Consider the following 22,321-nt stretch of genomic DNA (forward strand, 5'->3'; position numbering starts at 1 on the left):
AATGTGGGAACATCATGAAACAAGTCTCTTTCAGTACAATAACATCATCTGTCCTATGCCTATGAAGGGACAGGGAGTGAGTGTTAAGTGATGTACATTGTGTTACACCATTTTTTCTGTTACAGTTTTTCTGTATAGTTCTTAGGAGTGTAGCTCTCCTAGGACTCAAAGCTCTAGGACTCAAAACTATCAAACTCTGGTGCAGGAAAATGAAGTGCGCAATGCTAGGCTGAAGCCTTTCCCACAGATTTATGTGTCTGATGTCTATTTTGTGTGCTTAAATCAGCAGCTGGAAGTTCAGAGAGACAACGAGTGCCTAAGTCTAGGCATACAAACATAGCCCTGAGTTTCTTGGGTGCTTTCTTGGCAACAGCATGTATATTTTAGTAAAGGCTACTTCTCATTTAATGTACATGTCTTCAAAGCCAAAGTAACTTTATTAATACTGGTGAAGTTTTGCTAGATCCAGGTGTATTTTAATAAATAATCATCCCAAAAAACAGTAGTATAATCTTGCTGTTTCCTGTATTTTAGGAATAGTTGCATAATGAACAGCTTTTTGTATGAATTCTTTGTATAAAATATAAAGCTTATGAAGAAAATTCAATAGAGTTGATGTTGCATTGCACATTGTTTCATTTTATATTTGAAACTGGGTCACCTTCTTACTCTGTAATCTGTGTAATTTGATTGGAAAATGGAAGACAAAATGTGCTTTAAGGTAGAAATTAGGTATGCCGCTTTTGTAAGGACAAGGTAGAAAGATTTTATTAACCATTATAGATGCTTTTCATTTTTTGTTGTATACCAGGAGGAAAAAACTTCATCAAAATGGCCTAGAGACACCAAACAGCATGAAATGCTAAATGCATTCTTGATACATGTAGAATATAATAAATATTTTTGTCACATGCTGTTTGAAAACCTTTGAAGAATGAAAGCACCAATAAAACCAACGTATTGCTTGGAACTTATTATTAGTAAAAATAAGTTATAATGTCACTTTAGAGTCATATAATTTTGTTTTTCCTATCAATTTACAGTTTACATTTGGAGGCTGTGTTTATAAATTGCTAGATTATTCATGTGTCATTACCAGTTATTAATGCTGGATTATCTAGCAAGCCACTTCTGAAAATAAGTATTGTTTTGTTAAACCTAGCTCATGTGTATTTAAACTATAGCCCTGTAGGATATGTGGAATGCAGGCAGGTTGCGAAAGGCAGTACATTGTTTCTTTGTGTGCTTTCACACTTCGTGTCCTAGAAATGCGTAATGCCTTTTAGACCGTGGGCTAGAGAAAAACCATGATATCTTAAGAAGACCAAGCTTTTACCTTCTTCCTTCATGTAGCAGCTCCATTCACCAGTTGAGAAGGATGAGGATCGATAGGAGAAAATATGTAACCTTCCCTGCTTTCTCACCCATGAAGATATTAAAATTATATTATAGTCTCTCTTACTGAAAGCTGTGTCACTTTCTTATCAAAATATCTGCCCTTCCCCCCAAATATCTGCTTGTTTTGTTTTTAATATAGTGTCAGCTAGTCTTCCTGCATTTGCAAATGCTTGTGGAATGATCATTATTACTTCATTGATGAGATATATATATTTTGGTTTATCCCATAATACACAGTTGGTTTACAGAATCCTTAGTTTAGGTATTTTGCAGTAATTATCTTGTGTCCATTTACATGGGTTAGTTATTTTGCTATTCTCTTCTGTAATTCAGAATCCCTAATGATCATTTATGCACACTGTAGGGGCGTCAAGGAATGAAAGGTGATGCCGGCCAGCCTGGGCTACCAGGGCGATCGGTAAGTTGATTCTTAGATAAGAATCTTATGTCATGTAGCACTATTCCTAATACAGGTTAGCTGATAGACAGCTGTCTCTGACATCAGCAAGAGACATGGACTATTTTCATAGCTTCCTGAGCAATAGTTTTGGAAACATGTTTAGCTTACACTTAGGAATTTGAAATGTAGGAAATACTAAACAATTCAAAATAGAGAAAGATTGAAAGAACAGCTGTACTGCGTCAGACCTAATGTCCTTCTAGCAAGTCATGAACACAAGGAAAAAAAACATTGGATTAGGAAAAGTACACTGATACTTCCCCTGGATGGGCTCAACTTCTGACCACCTGTGGTTTAGTGTCTTCCTAAAATAGAGGTTACAAAACCTTTGCTGAACTCTTTTTTAACAGTGTTACCTAATTACTTTTTGAAACCATTCTTTTGGAGCTGAAATTGTCTTGGGATAGTGAGTTCCACAATTAGTTATGTGCTTTGTGAAAGAAGAAAACAATATAAATTTCATTTACTTGAAGGATTCTATATTGTAAAGTAGGATTAGGTTTTGAGGAGAAAAACTAAGAATTTTTGGATAATCAGCCAACAAGTTGTTTTTCAGGTTTGAGAGGTTTTTTTTTTGAAATGTGTATGAAAAGGGTGGGTGGTGTCATCAGTAGACTATAGGTTTACTATCTAAGGTCATTGATTTGCCCATGTGCTGACATAACTCATCTTCCTCGATTACCTATATTGTCCTTCATTTTATTGGGGATGTAAGGATTATATGGCAGTTGCTTAAGTGGTGTTGTGGATGTAGCTTCGTATATCAAATGAGGTTAGTTATGGCCCAGGGGCCTCATATTCTTTACCTGTTTTATTAACCCTTGTAACTGTGAGCAATATACGTTTAGGCAGTAGAAATGTCCTGTAGAAAGCAATGCTGCATTTGAGTGATGGTGGGGTGAAATAGAAAAGGGGAAGAAATGGATGACATGATATAATAAAACTGTTCAATATCTGATTCCTATAATAGTGGTCTTGATCCTGCAGGGTGCTGAGTGAAATCATTCCTGGATGTCCTCTAATGTAGCCTGTTTAATTTTAGCTTTTAATCTTAACCCAGAAGCTACAAGGAACAGAAGCAGAGAATTTAGAATCTGCAAGATATGGCAGCAGATTGTTAAAAAATAGAAGAAGAATAGTGTAAAAGGGGGAAAAGAATAATAAAGCAAGACTCTAATTTTTGTTTCTTCAGAAATTCTTTTCTGATGGATGACTGCAGCTAGACTTTAGTTCCAGATGTTAAAGGATTAGCTGACAGTTAAGCTATACTTGAAAAAGCAATGAAAAGGATATATCTGTTTTCTGGTAATAGGATTGAAAAAGTTGAATTGTGGGTTGGTAAGAGAGGAGAGGAAAACTGCAGTAAAAAATAAAGTGAGGGTGAAATAAAAAGTAAAGTTGTATCATGTATATGAAATAACTGGTTTCTCCCAAGGTCTGTTTTATTTTTGTTTTGCCAAAAAGCAACATTGAAGGCAGTTGGATATTTAAATGTGTGCATCTGTACTGGGAGAGTGAGCATAACAGAGATATTTTCTCTCTCTCAGATACAGTTTATCATTTCTCTTCCCTCTAGGGAACCCCAGGTTTACCTGGTCCACCTGGCCCAATGGGACCTCCAGGTGAAAGGGTAAGGTTTCCTCAGTTTATCTTGTTAAAGAACTAAGTAATGGCTTTTTTTCTTTATCATAGCTTTCTGTTTTCAAATGCTTTGTAGAAAGCATCTAAGCTAGAGCAGTAAAAGTGGAAGGACTGGGAAATATTGGGGTGGAAGCCTCCCCTGATAGMCATAGGGTAGTCACAGCTAGTTTCCACACAGTCTGTTGACTACGTTGTCAGATGCCTGCACACATAGAGTGGTAAGCCCGCTGAGCAGGGCTCTGCTGAGCCACTTAGCCCTGCTGTCTTCCACATGCGGTTGCTGCTGGCAGGGACCCCTTGGAGCTCTACTGGTCTCTATGTTTGGGAGATGTCACATCCCTAAAGAATCCATCTGTGCTCTTACTGAGAAGGCCAAGTGTGCTCCTTAGCCTTTGTTTGGAGCTAACAATTCTTTGGATCAGGGATTCTGAAATGTCCTCATAATGAAGGGAGTGCTCACAGATACTTTATTGTGGAGCTGTTGAAATCACCCTCTTCTGATTTGGAGTCATCTAGGCATATCCCTTTTACATTCACAGTGGCATATCATCCTTGAGATGACTGAACCAGTGACTTACCTTGACAGCCAAAATTATTAGATGATATATGCATTTATAGTTTTCCTGTAGTGGGATTTGATATCCAGAAATGAAGACAGAACACCATGTGATATCCACTTGCCAAAGARCATACTGGAGCATGGTCATCAGTGACCACAAATGTTTGTTTGAGAAGGTTGTGTTAAATTATTGAAATGGAGTTTCTCAGCATGTCTTCTTGTAGCGGGTGTATCTGAGAGGGAGGTGTTCTGTTGTTCTTCATCTGTTGACGTAAAAACCTCAGATATTCCAGCTAATCTGTGAGCAGAGAGAACAGCAATAAGGACAATCTTCCTCTTCTGAGGTAGAACAACAATTCCTTTGCCGAGATAGTGTTGAGAGGGACTCACTCCATCTTCAATTAATCAACAGCAGCTGAACATCTTCTAAATTTGCTGAAGTCCACTGTTACATAGATAGCCTTCCCATTAGAAWGCATTAGCTATGGTAGCTACTTTGGGATAGTTTTAAAAATTGATGTTAGTAGTAATTAGGAGTACGGCAATTATGTAATCTTAAGGACCATTTTAATCACAGGATAATCTTTACTCATGTTTTCATTTTTGAATAGGGTTTCACAGGAAAAGATGGTCCCACAGGTCCAAGAGGTCCACCAGGACCAGCGGTAAATATTATTTTGTCTTTGGTATACAATGAAATAGGAGACGTGAGCCAAAAGAGAACCAAATTGACCTTTTCACTTTCTGTCAAATATGAAATGGATCCTTTGTATAATATCTCAAATGGATCTGAAAAACTTTCAGTAAAAGGTGAACAGAGAGCTGTGGATTCAGCTGGATTCACAAACATCAGGAGAGTTTAATTCTGCTTTCAGTTGGTTTTATCCACTTGACTTCCAGTGGTTTCTAAGCTGATTYCTGCAAGTGTAAATAAGAGAAGAACCAGTTTGCCTGGTCATTAGCTTTAAATGCATAGCTAGATCTACGGAAACCAAGCACCTTATTACTTGTAGTCTGCACAAAACAGCCTCTGTTAATAATACAAATAAGTGTTTCCTGACAAGAATTTCTGAGGATTAGTTTTTTGCTTAAAAATCTAGTTCATTGTATTATGTGTGGCCATGTTAGAGGAGGTGCTGGTCTTTTATTTGCTCACATTTATCTAAAATCACTAAAATTAATTTTATGGGCTCACTGTTGTGAACTTTTACGTGGATCACAGACTTGCTACACAAAGTGAGAAGGCCTGACTGTCTGATACTTGTTTAGGAAGCCCTCATTAAGAGACATACCGAAAACATACAGGCACTCTTTGCATTTTTTGATTCTGAAATGCTTTTAGAATTGTGATGTTATGTAAAAGAACATGTTTCCACAGAGAAACAAATTCCTTTTTCTGGAGGAAAGTTTTCAAACATGGTAAGTATCTAACAAGAAAAAACTGATAGGAAGCATTTTCGATATTGCTCTGCACTCATTAATACCACCGCAAGTTTCTTACCAGCCAATTGCACTTAGGCTGTTGTGGGTCTCCACAATTCCCTTTACACATCTTTCTGCTGTAGGGTGCCCCGGGAGTTCCAGGAGTTGCTGGCCCAAGTGGAAAACCAGGGAAGCCAGGAGATCGTGGAACACCAGTAAGATAATGATACATATATAGTATCAATTTTAAAATTACATTCTCTCTGTTGATGAATATAAGACTTACCCTCACTTTAAATACTTGCCTCACAGTTATGACAGTGGTTAATACAGTGGAGCTGACCTAAGACCACAAGGCTTCTTTCAAACCATTTTATTTTTACAGCATGTCTTTTTGCTCAGTTTAATAGTTGGGGCTGGAAATTGTGGTCGCTGGTTTCTACTAAAAAGATTGTACACTGTTACGTGCCAAGATATATATTTCTACACTGTATAAACATGAAGAGCTGGGTCAGCAAAATGACTGGAAAGTCTTTATATTTGTGTGTGAGTACGTGTAGTAAAAAAGTGGTATGCTGCTGAAGGTGGAAAATCTTTGATAATGTTACATGATCACTTTTGGTTTGCAAATGTTTGGAGTTTTTACAATATGATTTTGAAATTATTTGAGGACTGTGGGTTCTGTTCAGACCTTTAAAGTAAAAGTGCATGCTGGATGGGGAGAAAGAGCAGGAGGTGCTGCCTCCCACCAGCTGTTTCAGGAGAAATTTAAATTGGTTCATTTTACAGCATCTCTGAGAAATTATGTTTGAGTCAGGGTTGCAGGCAGCAATTGAAAGGGGAAGTTATTCATTCTTTGTACCATATCATCTGGAAATCAGCCAGAATTTTCCATCCCACTTCAAAGTCACTGTGCATACAACAGCTGGATAGTTTGGAGGAATATACAGTAGGCTGGCAGCTTGATGATTATGAGCTGTAAGATCCCAGGAGCACCTGGAAGCTGGATCATTTTCTCATATGTGCACTGAATTCAGCCTGCACTTGTGAGCCTATAAATCCCATTGGTCCTTGCAATAGAGGGCATTGGGTCTCTTAGGAAGGAACTGAAGCTTTCCTGCCTTTAGACATTGCTCATGTGATATTCCTGCCAGGTCAGATGACTGATGGATGTAGCTGTGCCAGGCACAGGGCGCTGTGGTTTGTTCCCTAGGCACAGGGCACTGTGGTTTGTTCCCAAGCGTGCTTCGAAGTACCAGGTACATCTGAGTTTTCCCTTACCTGGGGTACTGGATAAGGTGCCCCATTGCAGTGGTAAAGATCTTTTGCAGGTAACTAATGTGAAAAAGAAGGAAATTTGGCTTCAAGCCTGGTTCCAAAGCTTTTGCAAAGCAAGGCAGTCAACCACTGTCTGAGCACCGCATGTAAGTTCTCCTACACTCTAATCCTAAGAGTTCCTTTGAGTTAGAAACACAATTCTCTTCAGTTATTCCACTTTCTTGTAATGTGACACTGTGCATTGTATTTACCATTTCTTATGTTTCTAGAACATATCCCAGCAGGAATTCTGGCTTGTACCTTGCACAGATGTTTTTATCAGACTCCTGGTGGACAAAATTTCAACACTTTCCTTTGTGTCCGGTGGTAGTATTGCCAAAGGTGCAGCCTAGTAGCCAAATGCAACTTGCAGTGTCCTGAATCATAGTCCAGGCCTGCCAGTATTTGTAACTTCCTGCCGTGGAGAAAGATAGTGAGGCTTTGCATTGCCTCCGGTAAATAGAAGTAAATAATTTCTGACTAGATCCTGTCATTTTTCTTCTACTTGAGCAATCTGTAGTGTTAGTACTATACAGCACAAGTCAGGTGATAGACCCCTGCAAAGCAAGGAACATTACATCCCAGGCCAAAGATACACAAAGTTATCGGCAAATTATGAGAAGCCTTGGTGTTGCTAAGACATTCCCAGTGAATGCAGTCAATTGAAGTTCTTTCCTGATGTGTTAAATACCATTAATGTGCTAAGCTAAGGCAGACCACACCACTAACATGGCTGTAAACATTTCTCCACTGTGATGTGAGACTCATATTAGAAAGAGTAGTTACCTGAAGTGTTAACTGAATTTTCATGGGAAATAGGAAATTTGACTTTATAATCTGCTCATAGGTACTTCCAAAAGAAACCTATGAGAGTTTTCAGTACAGTAATAATATAACTGGAAAAGAAACATCGAGAACACAAATGAATCAGTAATCTATTGAGAACGAAGGATTGTCTAGGTTAGAAGAGACTACAACATTTGTTTAGTTTGGTCAAACAAAGGGTGAGAAAGAATTTGATAGTTGTCCATAAATATAGTATGGATAGCAACCAACAAAGGTTAGAAAGAGTCATTAAGCTAAAAGAAGATGTTGGCTCAAGAAGAAACAGATGTACATTTTCTGTGAACAAGTTTACCCTGGGAAATAGAAGATTTTGGACTATTAGAGAAGAAAAGTTCTGGTACTGTTGTTTTATATGTGTGAAAGTGTAAACGGTAATGGGTTAGTTAGGCAGACTAAGTCCTTTTAAGATGGAGCTGTCTTGTTATAAAACGGACTCTGTGACATGGTGTCTGTGACAACAGGGTCTGGCTTTCTTGATCTAGAAGGGCCCCAGGAAATGTGCAAGACATTTATGTTTTATGTATACAGCGCCATTAGACTGATGCTTCCAGGACTGTGAAAACCTTTAGAGCATAATCCTGCACACATAAGGGAGAAGTCTGTTCTGATGTAAGTGCAGTTCTTGAGCATTATCCCTTCTCTGTCAGCAGGTATTCACTGATCTTGCATCCGTCTATGCAGAGATCCTCTCCAAAAAGGTCTCAAAAAGATGGTGTTTTGGGAGCAGCAAACTGATGTTTCTTATGGATAGCAAACATTCTTTTGAGGAAAACAATCAAGGACGTTGCCTTTTAAATAAAAATAGCAAAACCTTCTTTTGTTTTGTCCTCCTTCAGCTGCAGAACCTTGCTACAGCTCCAGACTTCATCCCACAGCTCAGAAAAATCCCACATGCAGCAAAAACTAGCATTTCCTCACACTGACCACAAGTGACTCCCTCATCACAGGATGTCAACAAACTAGAATTTCAGCAGCAGCTGCTGCTTCTCAAAATGCTGGCAGTTGGCTAAATTGCACGTTTTTGTCTATTAAAAGAAAATAAAGTGAAATTTAAGTRGAATGTAACCAAGTGGGAGGAAGATGCAAATAACAACTCAGTAATTGCAGTTGTAATTATTTTTTGGAAATCACAGTTCTAAAACATTCAGATGGAAAACAAACTCTGTCATTAACATAGCCAGTCGGTCTCTAATCTTTAAGTTTTAAAATTAATTAAGAACAGCCCCTGCATTTCCAGTCACAAGGCTAAATCAGTGCATCTTTGCAAGGTAACAAATGGGAGAATGAGGCTTATTTGATTTCAGTGAATTGTAAAAGTTGACTGTGTATAGCTCATAATTAATGAATGGCCTTTGCATTCTTCTAGCTGAGGGACCTCTGCTGGCAGCACTTTGGGGCAATGTTGTGCCTTGTTGCTAGAGCAGCTTCCTGTCTGACCAGCATGGCTTTTGGCTGAAATCATCCTCAAGAGCTTTTCTGGACCGGTCAGCAAAAATATTTCCAGAAATAGTATATAGGACTGGAACATTTTGAGTTTGCTTCTGTTTTTTTCTCTTCTGTGTACAGCTACCTTGTGTGAACGCTCAAGCAAATGAAATCATCGGAACAGGACGTTTTAAGTAAATATTAGAATATTGCCAGCAGAGTAAACCAGAAATGAGATTTTGATTTGTATATGTACTAATAATCTGATTTCTAATGCTTACGCTTATCTAGTGAAGAAACAAGAGATGTAGCATATGATTTATTTCCATTCAAAACAACACAAGGTTGTACTACGAAAGCCTTGCAAAAAATGAGCAGTTATAATAACTATGTACTTAGCAGATAATTTCAAATAAATATGCTTTCAGAGAATGGCAAAAATTGCCAAGTTGCAAAGAAAAAGAGAAGCATAATCATTGACAAATCATTTGTTAATGATGTTTTCCCAGATTTTCATGTTACAGACTAGTGAGAGTAAAGAAACTGAATACTATCTTGTGGGTATTTTAGAGAGATGTGATAGTTTATGACTGAGACTTTAATGTCTGTTGAATTGAGAGTCAAATTACATCCCTTTTAGAGCTTTGGTACATCAGCATTTCCCATTGTGTTAGTTATTAAAGAYTGACAGATACTAATGTCATAAGTGTTTTTCTGATCGTTTTAATCATTACAGTTTATTTATGTTGCTATGGCATTTACAAGTCCCTATTCTGTTTCAGCACTTGGCTGTGCTAGGCTAGAACTGAAAGACAGACCTTTTCCCTGTGGAGTTCACAGAGTAAGAAAAGATGCAGGCGAAAGGGTGCAAGGGAGAAGGGAGAGAATATTCATCAGTTTGATGGGCAATAGACTTTTGATTCTTCATAGGTATATTGTGTGCRTATTAGTAAGTGGCTAATATTTTGCAAATTAGTGGTATAATTTATTCTAGGGGCGCATACGCTGTATCAGTGTGGCCATTCTGGATCTTTCATTTGAGTCTGTACAATTAATTTCACATGAACAAGCTGTCATGCAGGAGGCTGCAGTGCAAATAAGCCATGTGCCAAGTACTAACTCATTGATGGATGAGCTGCCTTGTATTTTCCGTGGAGTGTCATGGGAAGGTGTATGCATTGCTACTGCTGAGAAGCTCAGCGTACTAAGTTCGCACCCTGAGACATATCCCATGGGAAYTGGTTTGCCCAAAACCTTGATGGAGTTTGTGAAACAGTGCTGCTGCATTCAATTTGTATCCAGTTCTACTGTGACCTCAGTGGAATGATTTGTTGTCTTGAGTTGTTGAAATTATTTGTGGGTACTGTAAGAATGTTATGAAAAACAGCTGCAGCCCACACTTAGCATTTGCTTTGTTAATGGCGATAAACAGGCTCCTTAAAGAGATATTGAGAATTAAAAAGTGGTAATACTTAGGATGTATGTGTAACTATGTGGAGAGCCGTGCAGAGCAGCAGATGACTGAACTGGTCTTTCAACTTGGAAATGTGCCATACATTCAAACTGTAATTCAGGCTACAAGTGAAAATGTATTTGAACTTGTACTATCCTCTTTTTGCTCAAATGACAAAACTCCTGTGCTCTTTGGACACATTATAGCAGATGAATTTAGAATAGATTTTTAGAAGGACTCAGCTGTGGCCTAACTCTGCTTCCACTGAAGGTCATCTGTAAAACTCACACTGGCCCTAGTTTAAGCCAAAGTTTTGTTTATATTACCCTGAAATTTGGCACATATATGTGGCATTTGCAACAGTGAGGATTCAAGAGCACTGCAAGGGCTATTCATGACAACTTCCTAAACATCTCTTGCAGCAAATGCAGTTTTTTTCCTTCCTTTTCATCTTTGATGTCAAAGCTAAAAGAATAGGTTTAAAACACTGCAGATTTTTAGATTTTTCAAAGAGTGACCTAACAACTAAAACAAATGACGATGTATCTGATTTTCTGCTTATTTTAAATGGGCATCTGCAATTTTTACTGTGGCCAAAATTGTGTCAAACAGACCAAAGCAAACTACAAACATCCTTCGGAGATCATTGTTGTCTATTTTGAAAATCTTTAAAAATACACCAATTCAAGCATCATCATTATATTTTCCTAGGAAAATATGGTTTATTCTATCTTGGCACTTTTCTTTGCTAACAGTGGAATGCAAACATAAGGCTAAAGTCTCAAAACATTGTGTAGGAGGTGCACACAAAAATTTGTTTGCAGAGTAAATTATTTGTGCGTATCTCAAGTTCAGCATTTAAAAAAATCTTTATAGTATCTTATGCTTTTCCAACAATAAAGACATACATTTTTTATAACTGAGAGTTAGTCCTTTTGGTTGGCCTCTTATATAGTATTCTCAAAAACCAAAAAAAAACATAACAACCACTAGAATATTCAAAGGCAAATTGAAAATGCTGTTACACAAAAGTTAGCTTTTGACAAATGTTAATAATTATAAAACAGCTCAAACTGAGGTTAATATGAGACTACTGTAAGACTAGAAATGTTTGAGAATTAGCAGGGAAGCTGTCATTATAAAGAGAATAAGAACTTAAAAGCATCTTTCTCTGTCTTACGTGGCATCTGTGCATAGCACTTTTTTCCTTAGCACAGCCTGTTTCTTTCTTGTGGGTTCAAGGAGACAGCTACCCTTGCTATACATCTACTTTTCTTCCTAGCTTATCTTCTTTAATGATGAGTTGGGCTAAGGCTTAAAATTAAAGTCACATATAATTCACACAAAAGATGCTGTAAAACACAGAAGCTTCACCATTTACAGAAGTGTGATGCTAGAAATACAGCCGTCAAATTTCTAGTGTGCTCCCAGTGTCAAAATATCTCAGCTTCTTTGGCCCTAATTTGAGTTTGCTCTTGAGATCCCTTTCTTCACCATCTGCCAGTGTGTTTGATCATGCACAAAAAATGGCTGCATGTCCAGTCTCTTCTGGCACTTTCTTTAGCCTCTGAAATGTAAAATTCAAGGAAGATCTCTGTCCTCTTGAAGGAGTCGAAAAGCTTTCTAAAATTGCAGGTCTCAGACCTATATGTAGGGTAGAATAACAGAATCCTTCAGTTGTTTTGTTACCGAATTTCCACAAAATAAGCAGTTCTGTCAGAGCATTGCTGAAAAACACTTAATATAAGACAAGAATGAAGAATGAGGAACATGATAAAAACAAGAATGTCATTTATTCAGAATTATGTGGCAATCTTTTCTTTAGTGTTTCATAGAATCTTCTACATTTTATTTTGATCATTTTGTATATCCTTTAGACAGATAGGTAATAACAAGAGTCAGCCAATGAGAGTGATAAGTAAGAGATGTTGCTCTTAAATGATGTTGCTCGCTGTTGATGAATTTAAAATTACATTGTTGAGAATATAAGCTTACTCCAGAAAGTTTGGAGAAAAACAGGCATGTAACTGATCTAGGAAAGTACAGAACGATTAAGCAGAATCAGAGGAATATTTCTTATTTGATTAAATTTGATCAGTATGGCTATCACAGTGAATGTGTTATCTAAAAATGATAGACTTTGCAGGAAAATAATCTGGTCTAGCCTGGATAACTAGAGTGTGTCAGGAAAACAAGTTTACAAATTTCAAAAGCTGGCATAAAATGGTAATGTTTACCTTGTCCTCATGAAAATTCTGTAAAAATATTTTTAAAAGTTTGCATTAGAAAATATTTGGGACACCCAAAATAATTAATGATGTGATGTTCCAATACTAAACTTTTGGCAGGTGGGAAGCCTGGTGGAAGTCACTGTTTTGCCTGATTTGGAGTAGGGTCTTGCGTCTCATGTAAATGCTCTGACCATTGGGCTGTCAGATCAGTCTAGCTCCAGCTTTTCTGACCTGTCCGAAAAGTTAAATATTAATTAGACCAGAGAGGGACTGACTGTTTAGTGTGGTGAAGAATGGTGAAAAACTTTACTTTTGGTGTCAAAAGCAAGTGTCTCCCTGTGCTGTGAACTGGGCAGCACAAAGACTAAAGCCTGCATCTCCTATATTCCAGGACTGTCCTGACCCCTAGAATATTTAGGCCTTTTTGTCCTGAGAGTCTGTTCCAACCTGGAGATGCATTTTTCTGATGAATGCACTTTTCGGGCCAAAAACTATGCATTATTTAGTGAAGAGTTCCCAACCATTAATGGACGTAATTTAATTTATTAAGTGATCTGTAAAGCACTTTTTTTGTTAAACAAAGGAAAAAAAGATCTGTGGCACAATTTTGCATCTGTATATTATGCTTAAATGTCTGTTTTACCTAATTTCCAGTAGAGAAAGCTCTGTCTAGAAGGTGCCTTAGGTACCTGGTAGAGTTCTTCATCCATTTGTATGTAATTCTGCTAAGCAACAGCTCTGAAGTATAAGATTTAGAGTATTTTCTGTGTGYGTGTGTTTCTTTATCCCCATAGCACTATTTCTTTTTTGATCCCTCTGTGTCTGTGTTCCTGAGCAAATATGCTGCTGTATATTTTGATAAATGAACTAATAGTGGGAATATATTTATTTTAGGGTTCACCTGGAATGAAGGGAGAAAAAGGTGACAGAGTAAGTCTGCTTTAAAATCAGTTTCTCTCATATCTTTTTAATAAAATACTGTCTCTTTAAAAGCACAGACACTTGCTAATAAAACATTTGTTTTGATTATTTAGGGAGACATTGCTTCTCAGAACATGATGCGAGCAGTTGCAAGACAAGTCTGTGAACAGTTGATAAATGGTAAACAGTCTTGCTTTCTTTGTGCTTCATACCCCTAATTTACTAGTGTGCTTGTTAAAAGAGAAAGGAACAGTTTRAATTTAAGATGAAGGATATCAGCCACAAAGCATAACAAGCCCTTGAGTGATGTTGTAGTTGTCCAGTGCCACTGACTTAATGGGGAAAAGAATCCAGCGCGAGATCATTGCCAGATCCAAATTGCTAGCTTGACCATGAATGGCCATGGCTAGCTGTGAACTTTGGAAATATTCAGATGAGTCCAATACCCACTGCAAGACAGGTGATTTTCATGTTGTCCGTCTGGTCTAAGCTCACCTTATTTGTGTCATCAAATTAGGATATATTTTCTCATTAATTATGTCTTATCTTCAGGAGGAGGGAATCCGCAAGAAAAAGGATGCGCGCTGCAGATGCTTTACTAATGAGAAATGACAGATGATCTTTGGGTAAACAGTGTGCACAGAATCAGCTGTGGTATGCAAATGAAAATGAAATTACTTTAGATAAGGACTCCAAATTAAATTTCAATCCTCTGCTGCCACACAGGGGGTAGTTACAGAGTGCAGCTCTGCATCCCATGAAAATTTTCTCTGCAGAGGCTCTTTCTGTCCCTGAGGCAGTGCTTTTGTTATCAGCAGTCCTGCCAAGGAAGACAGAGCCAAATGTGCCCATAAATTGTTCCGAAAAAATAATACTATCTCTGTAGTAAGGGCAAGTGCTGGTTAGATCTTGATTCTTTGTTTTTTTGTGGTAAACAGAAATACCTTTTGGACCACTGAGTGAGTGTGCGCAGGTGGGGAGGACAGTATGTCCTTTAGAATATCTGCAGTGGCTGGTTTTAAAGCATGCCTAATTCATTAGCCAGCACACAGGAAGAAAAGCGCAATCATGAATGTGTACTGGCTTACGAATAGGGATACGTTATCTGAGGTCACTTGGCTTCTCTTTTTTGATCAACCATGTATTTTTTTCATATTCAGCTCATCTCTTCAGAGTTTAGGCTATGATTTGCACATTGCACTGATCAGGAAGGGCTAGATGTGCTCCCCACCCTCCACAATTAAGGGCTCTTTTCTGCCAAGCTACACAATGCTGTTGCTCTCTATCAAAGACACCTTGCTGTGGAAATGAAATTCACCTATGTACAGAATGCCAGCACAAGCCTATATGCATCCTGCATAGTTCATAGACTGTGTGCTGGCTGCACTACACAGGACTAATTTATCCTGTATTCCTTGTAACTTCTGAGCTCCAAGAGTACACAGAAATGTGGTCCTCTTCACTGTTTGAAGTGTAACAAGTCCTTTCTGTTCCTCAGAGTGAGAGACAACCTTTAACTAGAGCTTTGAGAGCAAGAATGTTGTAAACAAGTACTTATTTTCTGACTTTAACTGCTTTAATGTTAATTTTTTGATAATGTTGTCTGCTTCCAGAATTCCCCTTTACCCTTTTTCCATTTATTTTCAGCCTTCTTATTAGACATTCATCTTAATTCACCCTAATTCATCTGTACTGATTCACCGCTAATTATTTGGACAGAACAAGGAGAGGACTAAATGAAAAGGGATACATCTTTATTCCTTCCCACTCCAATAAAAGTTTTTCATATGTTTTTACTGAAGCATTTTCTTTTCTTTTCAAGGCCAAATGAGCCGATTCAATCAGATGCTGAATCAAATACCGAATGATTATTACTCAAACCGTAACCAGCCAGGGCCACCAGGACCACCTGGTCCCCCAGGAGCTGCTGGGACAAGAGGAGAACCTGGACCTGGAGGAAGACCAGGGTTCCCAGGACCTCCTGGTGTCCAAGGACCACCTGGTGAAAGAGGTGAGTAACGCCTAGAGCAGCTATATATTTCCCTGTGGACATAGCTCAGAGGCTGCCAGGGGAGCAGTGTGATCCCTTTACTGTGTCAGACTAGGAAGCACATACCTACTAGGTCTGCTGGATTGCTTGGAGAACACTGATGTACTGGAGGAAAGATCAGTTACATCAGTTTGTGTCTATAGTGCTTTCCTCTGTCTCTCTCTTGCTCATGTTTCATGAAACCCAGGATAGCGTAAAGTTTTGGCTGCTATCTCAGCGAAGTGTGAGGCATCCTCAGGATATCCCAGGAAAGAGAAAGTTCTCAGAGCTCTTCTGGCTCTAGACAGCTACATCTTGAAAAGCTGTCTGGAGTAACATAACTCTTTGCAGAATAGACACCTGATTAAGAGAGAAAGTGCATCATTACCAAGAATAAAAAGCAAGAGTCAAAAGAACTAGGACTCCGTCTTTGGCCCTTTGCATTCTTCTGAGAAAGGGAAGTGACTCTACACCGGGTTTGACCAGTTGGTAAATTTATTCTGTGGCTACGCTGGATTACTGCAATGACGTGAAGTAGCTGTACTGAACTATTATGTGGTGCCTGCTTATTCCAGCTACTCTGTAGCACAGACTTTAAGTATGTAAGCTTGAAATTACCTTCCTGTTTGTTGTTTAATGTAATAAGGTTCTGCGGTGGTTTAACTGTCTCAAAGCTTTTTCTGTGTTTTGAGAAAGCTTATTCACACTAAATTATTTCTGCTTCCTACTTTGTTTTTAGGTTATTTATATCCAAATTAAGTACTTCCTCAAATATACATTTAGGCATCTGTATAAAATAAGGTTTGACCAGCCCTAATCTGTTAAATAATTGGAACTAAATATTAATATCAATGAGAGAGCATGAAGAAATATTTATTGATGCCATTTCCTTCCTTTGGTTTTCACTATTTTTTTTAATTCTCTAGGAATTCCTGGAGAGAAAGGTGAAAGAGGGACTGGATCTCAAGGCCCACGAGGTTTGCCGGGGCCACCTGGTAAATATGTCTTGTTTTAATTAAAATCAGATTACAGAAAAGTGGAAGAAAAGGGCACCATTTTTTCATAGGGAACTASATTGTTTATGGCAAATGAAAATACATTACTCTGTGCACTTCATGTTTTTGACATGTATTAGAATATAATGGAAACCTCTGCAACAATGGGCAATTTAGAAAGATTTTTGGATGTGGCTAATAGATACTTATCTTTATCTTGTAATTTACTTATCTGACATGTTTGCTTGTGTGAAAATTAATTTCATGAAAATACATTGGCCAAATATTTAATGGATGTTTTCACAAGTTTAAGCAGATGATACTTTTGGAATACCCAATTCAATTTTTTAATTATATCTGTGATTACACTTTGTCCCAGAACTATGAAATATTCCCTGATACAGAGTTACCAGATGGTAGTCTGATGACTTGACCATTGCTTTTGCAGTTTGTGTCATGCTGTTTTGTTCAATAATGCCTTGGCAGAAATCAGCTGCATCATTTGTTTCTGCTTTTAGTTTACAAGGCTAAACATGATTTTTCATTACAGGATACATAAGATGTTTGCAGCAAATTGTAGCTCCAGTTACTTGAAGCTTTATATTTCTGCTAACCATAATACAACCTGTTCCAAAAAAAACATTACCTCATCTACCCCAGAGCTTCAGAGTAGCAGAATTAATGTACTCCTATATTTTAATTGAAATCCAGTGTGCTTGTCTAATCTAATAGTTTCCCTTGAGATCTTCGTATCTTACACTGAGTGGAAATAAACCACAGAATTCATTGATGTTTCTAACTTGGCTCAGACCTTACTAAATCAATTTCTGTGAATAAATCCTTAAATAAGCCACACACAGGGAAGCAACTAATGATGAGTCATATTTCTGGTTTTCTTTTATTTTTCTTTCCGTTGACCCCCATATAGCAACAAAGTGCAAGTGTTTTCTCACCAAAGACGTAGACTAGACTGTGCAGTCTAGACGGCAGTAATGTTAGCTATTTTATCAAGCTGCTTCTTAAAGAAAACAACTTCCCCACCTTTCAATTCCAAAATTAGGTCCACAAGGAGAATCTAGAACTGGCCCACCAGGCTCCACAGGATCACGAGGACCCCCAGGGCCGCCAGGTCGTCCTGGAAATGCGGGTATCCGAGGTCCCCCAGGGCCACCAGGATATTGTGATTCGTCCCAGTGTGCTAGCATCCCTTACAATGGCCAAGGATTCCCAGGTRTGTTATCAACAACTTAACCGCTCTTTGCCCTAAGTAGTCTTCACAGATGTGGCAGTTCGTGTTGAATTGCTTTACGTGAGACAGTCCTGCTTGCCTGGGCATACTGAATCAGGACGAAATGGTTGCAAGCAGCAGGCCTGCCTCACTGTAACCTGCAGGTGTATGAGCAGCCACTTAGATTTTAATACAGATTTACTTGTGATATATGGTTCAACTTAAATAGGAAGTAGTAACGAAATGTTTCAGTCTTTTTTTTTTTTTTAATGTAGAAGGTTAGTAGTTGATAACGTTGCTCATAGGATTTAAGTGACTGTTTTCTTCTTCTTTTTTTCCCCCCTCCCCACCCTTTCCAATCGTCTTCAGAACAAGGTTGAATTCTCCATGTTTCTCTTGAAAAATAAAAAGAATGCTGTGGTTGGCAATTTCTGTGTCTCTCTTTTTGAGCAATGTCAGGATTATTTATATAAAATTGTTACCTGAAATCAAAATTTTCCACAAAGGAAATCCGTTCCATGATACAGTGCAGACAACTGAAAAACACCACTGTCCTACAATTTCTACCGAGTTAAACTGCCTGGAGTCTGATTAGCCCTGGGTCATATCAGCCTTCCACTCTGTGAAGTAGCTCAGAACTGGGCTCCTTTTGGAATCAGTGTAAAGGGTGACAGCGGCCACCAATTTGTGAATGAGAAGGCATTAATGTATTTTACATGGGGATCCTGCAGGACCACAGTATTGTTAACAAATTAATATGTATGCATTGCAACATCTCAAAATTAGTGTATGTGATACTACTATTGGATATGGTTTCCTGTTAGAGTATTGTGCATGTACCCATGAAAAGAACAACAACAACAACAACAAAAATATATATATATATGTACACAAGTGCAGACTCAGTGCTGCTGGTTAAAGAGCCAGGTGTTTATGCAGATCTCATGCAAAATTCTGATTTAAATGAAAAAGAAAGAAAATTGTATCTGTGATTCAGCAGTGATCTCCTTTCTAGTAAGCAGCTATGTATACATATATAAATATATGCCTATGACTTAACTGTTATGTATTTATTTGGATGAAAGTATGTTTTTGCAAATCAGTTTGACTTTTAAAGGACTAACATCATCTTTGACCTGTTTCAGGTTTCGGCTAACACATTTTCTAAGTCACCAGTGCTGCTTACAGTTTGAATACATGAGAATCCTGTTTCTGAGATGTTTGCGCACGTGCTTATTAGAAAATGAGTCCGTATGGATATTTCACCACGGATATGGTTTTTGAACCATGCTGGCCTCATAGAATGGGGAGATTCTTTTACTAACATGACTCGTGAATGAGATAAAGGACAGTGATGTCAATTCATTAAGCCTGTTGCATTTCAGTAATAAAGTAGACAGTCTTTCTTAAAAAAAAAAAAGACCCAAATCTTCAAAAGCCTCAGTGATGAAGGAGGCTTGTAAAACTACTAACCAGCAAAGGTAATGCCATTAGAAGAGACAGATTTAACCTGGTAAACGAGAAATGACTTATGTAAATAGTAAACTAATTGTGGCTTGTAAATGATTTGTATGGGATTGTATCCACTAAAATCTGTTAACAACTCTACGTGATGCTTCTGCATAAAAGCCTGCTGCTGCTTGCTACATGCCAAAATAACATCTTTGACAACTTATGAAATCTACCTGTCTGTTGCTTGTTACCAACATATCTGATCTGGGGCATGTGCCTTTTTTGTATATGTAATCTTGTTGGATTCTGTAACTGCAGATATAAATACAAAAGTTTTATAATTATTTTTTCTTTCTGTTTTGCTGTAGTTTTTGGTGTTCCTGAAGCACCAGCTGTAACTCGGTTTGTTACGAGGAACAGCACCAGAAAGTGATATGTACTGTATATTGCCGCTGGTGATAGTTACATGTACACTTATTTTCCCATTCTCAGAGAAAATTAGTAAATGCCAAACCCACCTGTTCATTTTACCTGCTCCTTGTGCTCTATTAATTACATAGTCTAAGATAAAGTCCAGTATTTGGATTTACTGAAGTAGCTGTAAAATAATATTTTTATTTTTATTTTTTTTCACAAGTCAGTCCCTTGCATACATTAAGATTCATTCTGCAATGTTTTGTATATTATAAATACAAAGCCATTCAAAATGATTTTTTACCTTTTTATTATTTTACTGCCAGAAACCATTCATGAACAAAACTGAAAAAGAACCCAGTGAATTATTAATTTATATATTTATTATGTGGAAATAAGATTGGACTAACATTATGTAGACAAGCTAACTTTCATTGTATTTGTGGAATCAAAGATATGTGATAATTATAATGTTCAATCGGACAACTATTTTCAACCAGAATCATACGTGCCTGAAAGTGGACCCTATCAGCCTGAAGGTGAACCCTTCATAGTACCTATGGAGTCAGAAAGGAGAGAGGACGAGTATGAGGACTATGGAGTTGAAATGCATTCACCAGAATACCCTGAACACATGCGCTGGAAAAGATCGCTGTCAAGAAATGCAAAAACAAAACAATAAAAGATCTGTATCTTGTTTTGGTTTTTTTGGTTGGTGGTTTTTGTTTTTGCTATACTTACATATGCAGATACATGTGGGGAGAGTGCATCATTTCTTTTGCAATATAGCTTTCTGTTTTTTTCGAATCAGACTTGCACCCCTGTTTTGTAGGAGTATCTTGCTTATGTGGGAATAGCAATGTATGTAACTAGGGATTTCATACTGCTCTGGAAATGCTTGTAAAATACTTCTGCTTAGAGTGGCTGCCTACAAGTTAGTATGTGCATTCAGTTATCCCAGTGCTGCATTTTCATTAAAATAATGTAAAAAAACCCCAAACAAAAAACAAAAAAGAAAACAAAAAAACCAAAACAAAAATAACCACAGAGCTACTGCAAGTTTTTAAGGACTGTTTGCTTTAGCTCTACATTTTTGTTCTTTTTCAAATGCATGTTGGCAGTTCAGTCAGATCACAGGTCTGCATTATCTAGTTAAGTAAGAAAGAAACAAAAAAATCCCTCTCCTTCCAGTATCATTGTCATTTTTCTTCTATTCTTAGTTACACTTTGCAGAGCATATACTGCTCTTATACATCTCCTTTTACAACCACAAACCTTAAGCGAAGTAGCTGAAATCATTGTATCAACTGGATACAGTTTAATAATGCCTTAAATCTCCTTGTTTTTAGACACATTAACATTTATGCCAAATTGCAGTCAATCCTGCAGAGATGGAATTGCATGTTTGTGTTGTATATTTAGTATGGATTTTTTTTTTTCAGAATACAATGTTTCTTAGTTATCAAAAGCAGTTGGAAATTGTTTGCAAGACAATGGATATAGAATTGCTGCTTTTATATTGTAACTGCAAATTGTGAATTTCACTGCCTTATATTATTTATTTCTGAAATGAAAGAGGCATTTTTCAATAAAACTACTGAAAATTTATGTGTGTCTGTTCATTTCTTGAAAGGTACTATGAGGCTTCCTATCTCTAAAGTGCTCATCATGATGTGTGTGTATACTATTAGTTTTCTTTATTCAGTCTTTCAGAAATGTCAAATATCAAAATCATCTAGGATGGGAATAGTGTTAAAATAGGTATTTGGGCTGTGGTGTCTAGATGTGGGTGGATGAAAGCAGAAGAGATTTCCACTTTCTGAGATATGGATATGACTCCTGACAACATTCAGTCTGCAAGGTGTTTGGCGAAGAAAATCAGAGAGGCTCTGAGCTCCAGTTGCTGTCTTTTGTTGGGTTTCTGGTGGATGGCTGTAGCAGCAGGAGAGACTTTTTTCACTTCAGGAACTATTCAGACTACATCATGTAGCAAAAGCCATGCAAACTTCTAATTCCTCCTCACGGATTGGTTGAGGTTGAAAGGCACCTCTGCAGATCATCTAAGTCCAACCCCCCTGCTCAAGCAGGGTCACCTAGAGCACGTTGCCCAGGATCGTATCTAGATGGCTTTTGAATATCTCCAAGGAGGGAGACTCCACAACCTCTCTGGGCAACCTGTTTCAGTGCTCAGTCACCCTCAGAGTAAAGAAGTTTTCCCTTATGTTCAGACAGACCTTCCTGTGTTTCAGTTTGCCCACTGCCTCTTGGCCTGTCTCTGGGCACCACTGTGGCCATGACAGTACTGAGTTCAGTRCTGGAAAGTGGCTTGCTTGAGTAAAGTACTTGGGTGTCTGGTGTTTGCTGAGCTTCTTCAGGGGTACCATCCTGCTAATTCTACATGAGCTGGCTAYCTGCATAGTAGCTTATCTGTATGTGCCCAAGCTTTGATCACACTAATACCTGTAGTGTAGCTATATCCAGAGAGGGCAACAAGGGTAAACTGGAAAACAACAGGAGTGGAAGAGCATCA

At 37.9% G+C, this 22,321-nt stretch overlaps 1 protein-coding gene across 1 annotated transcript in view; it reads left to right on the forward strand.

The window, feature by feature from the left end:
• The window catches only part of COL12A1 (collagen type XII alpha 1 chain), a 107,453-nt gene extending 86,054 nt beyond the window's left edge, over window positions 1–21,399 (forward strand). The window contains exons 57-66 of the mRNA XM_026079032.1: window positions 1,763–1,816; window positions 3,435–3,488; window positions 4,670–4,723; window positions 5,624–5,695; window positions 13,647–13,682; window positions 13,787–13,853; window positions 15,496–15,684; window positions 16,629–16,697; window positions 17,758–17,928; window positions 20,292–21,399. Of these exons, the coding sequence (XP_025934817.1) occupies window positions 1,763–1,816; window positions 3,435–3,488; window positions 4,670–4,723; window positions 5,624–5,695; window positions 13,647–13,682; window positions 13,787–13,853; window positions 15,496–15,684; window positions 16,629–16,697; window positions 17,758–17,928; window positions 20,292–20,473 (948 nt within the window). The 3' untranslated portion in view covers window positions 20,474–21,399. The remainder of the gene's footprint in view (window positions 1–1,762; window positions 1,817–3,434; window positions 3,489–4,669; window positions 4,724–5,623; window positions 5,696–13,646; window positions 13,683–13,786; window positions 13,854–15,495; window positions 15,685–16,628; window positions 16,698–17,757; window positions 17,929–20,291) is intronic.
• The last annotated feature ends 922 nt before the right edge of the window (window positions 21,400–22,321 follow it).

This window comes from Apteryx rowi, unplaced genomic scaffold, assembly GCF_003343035.1.
Source record: "Apteryx rowi isolate R43461 unplaced genomic scaffold, aptRow1 scaffold_490, whole genome shotgun sequence".
NCBI classification, from domain to species: Eukaryota; Metazoa; Chordata; class Aves; order Apterygiformes; family Apterygidae; genus Apteryx; species Apteryx rowi.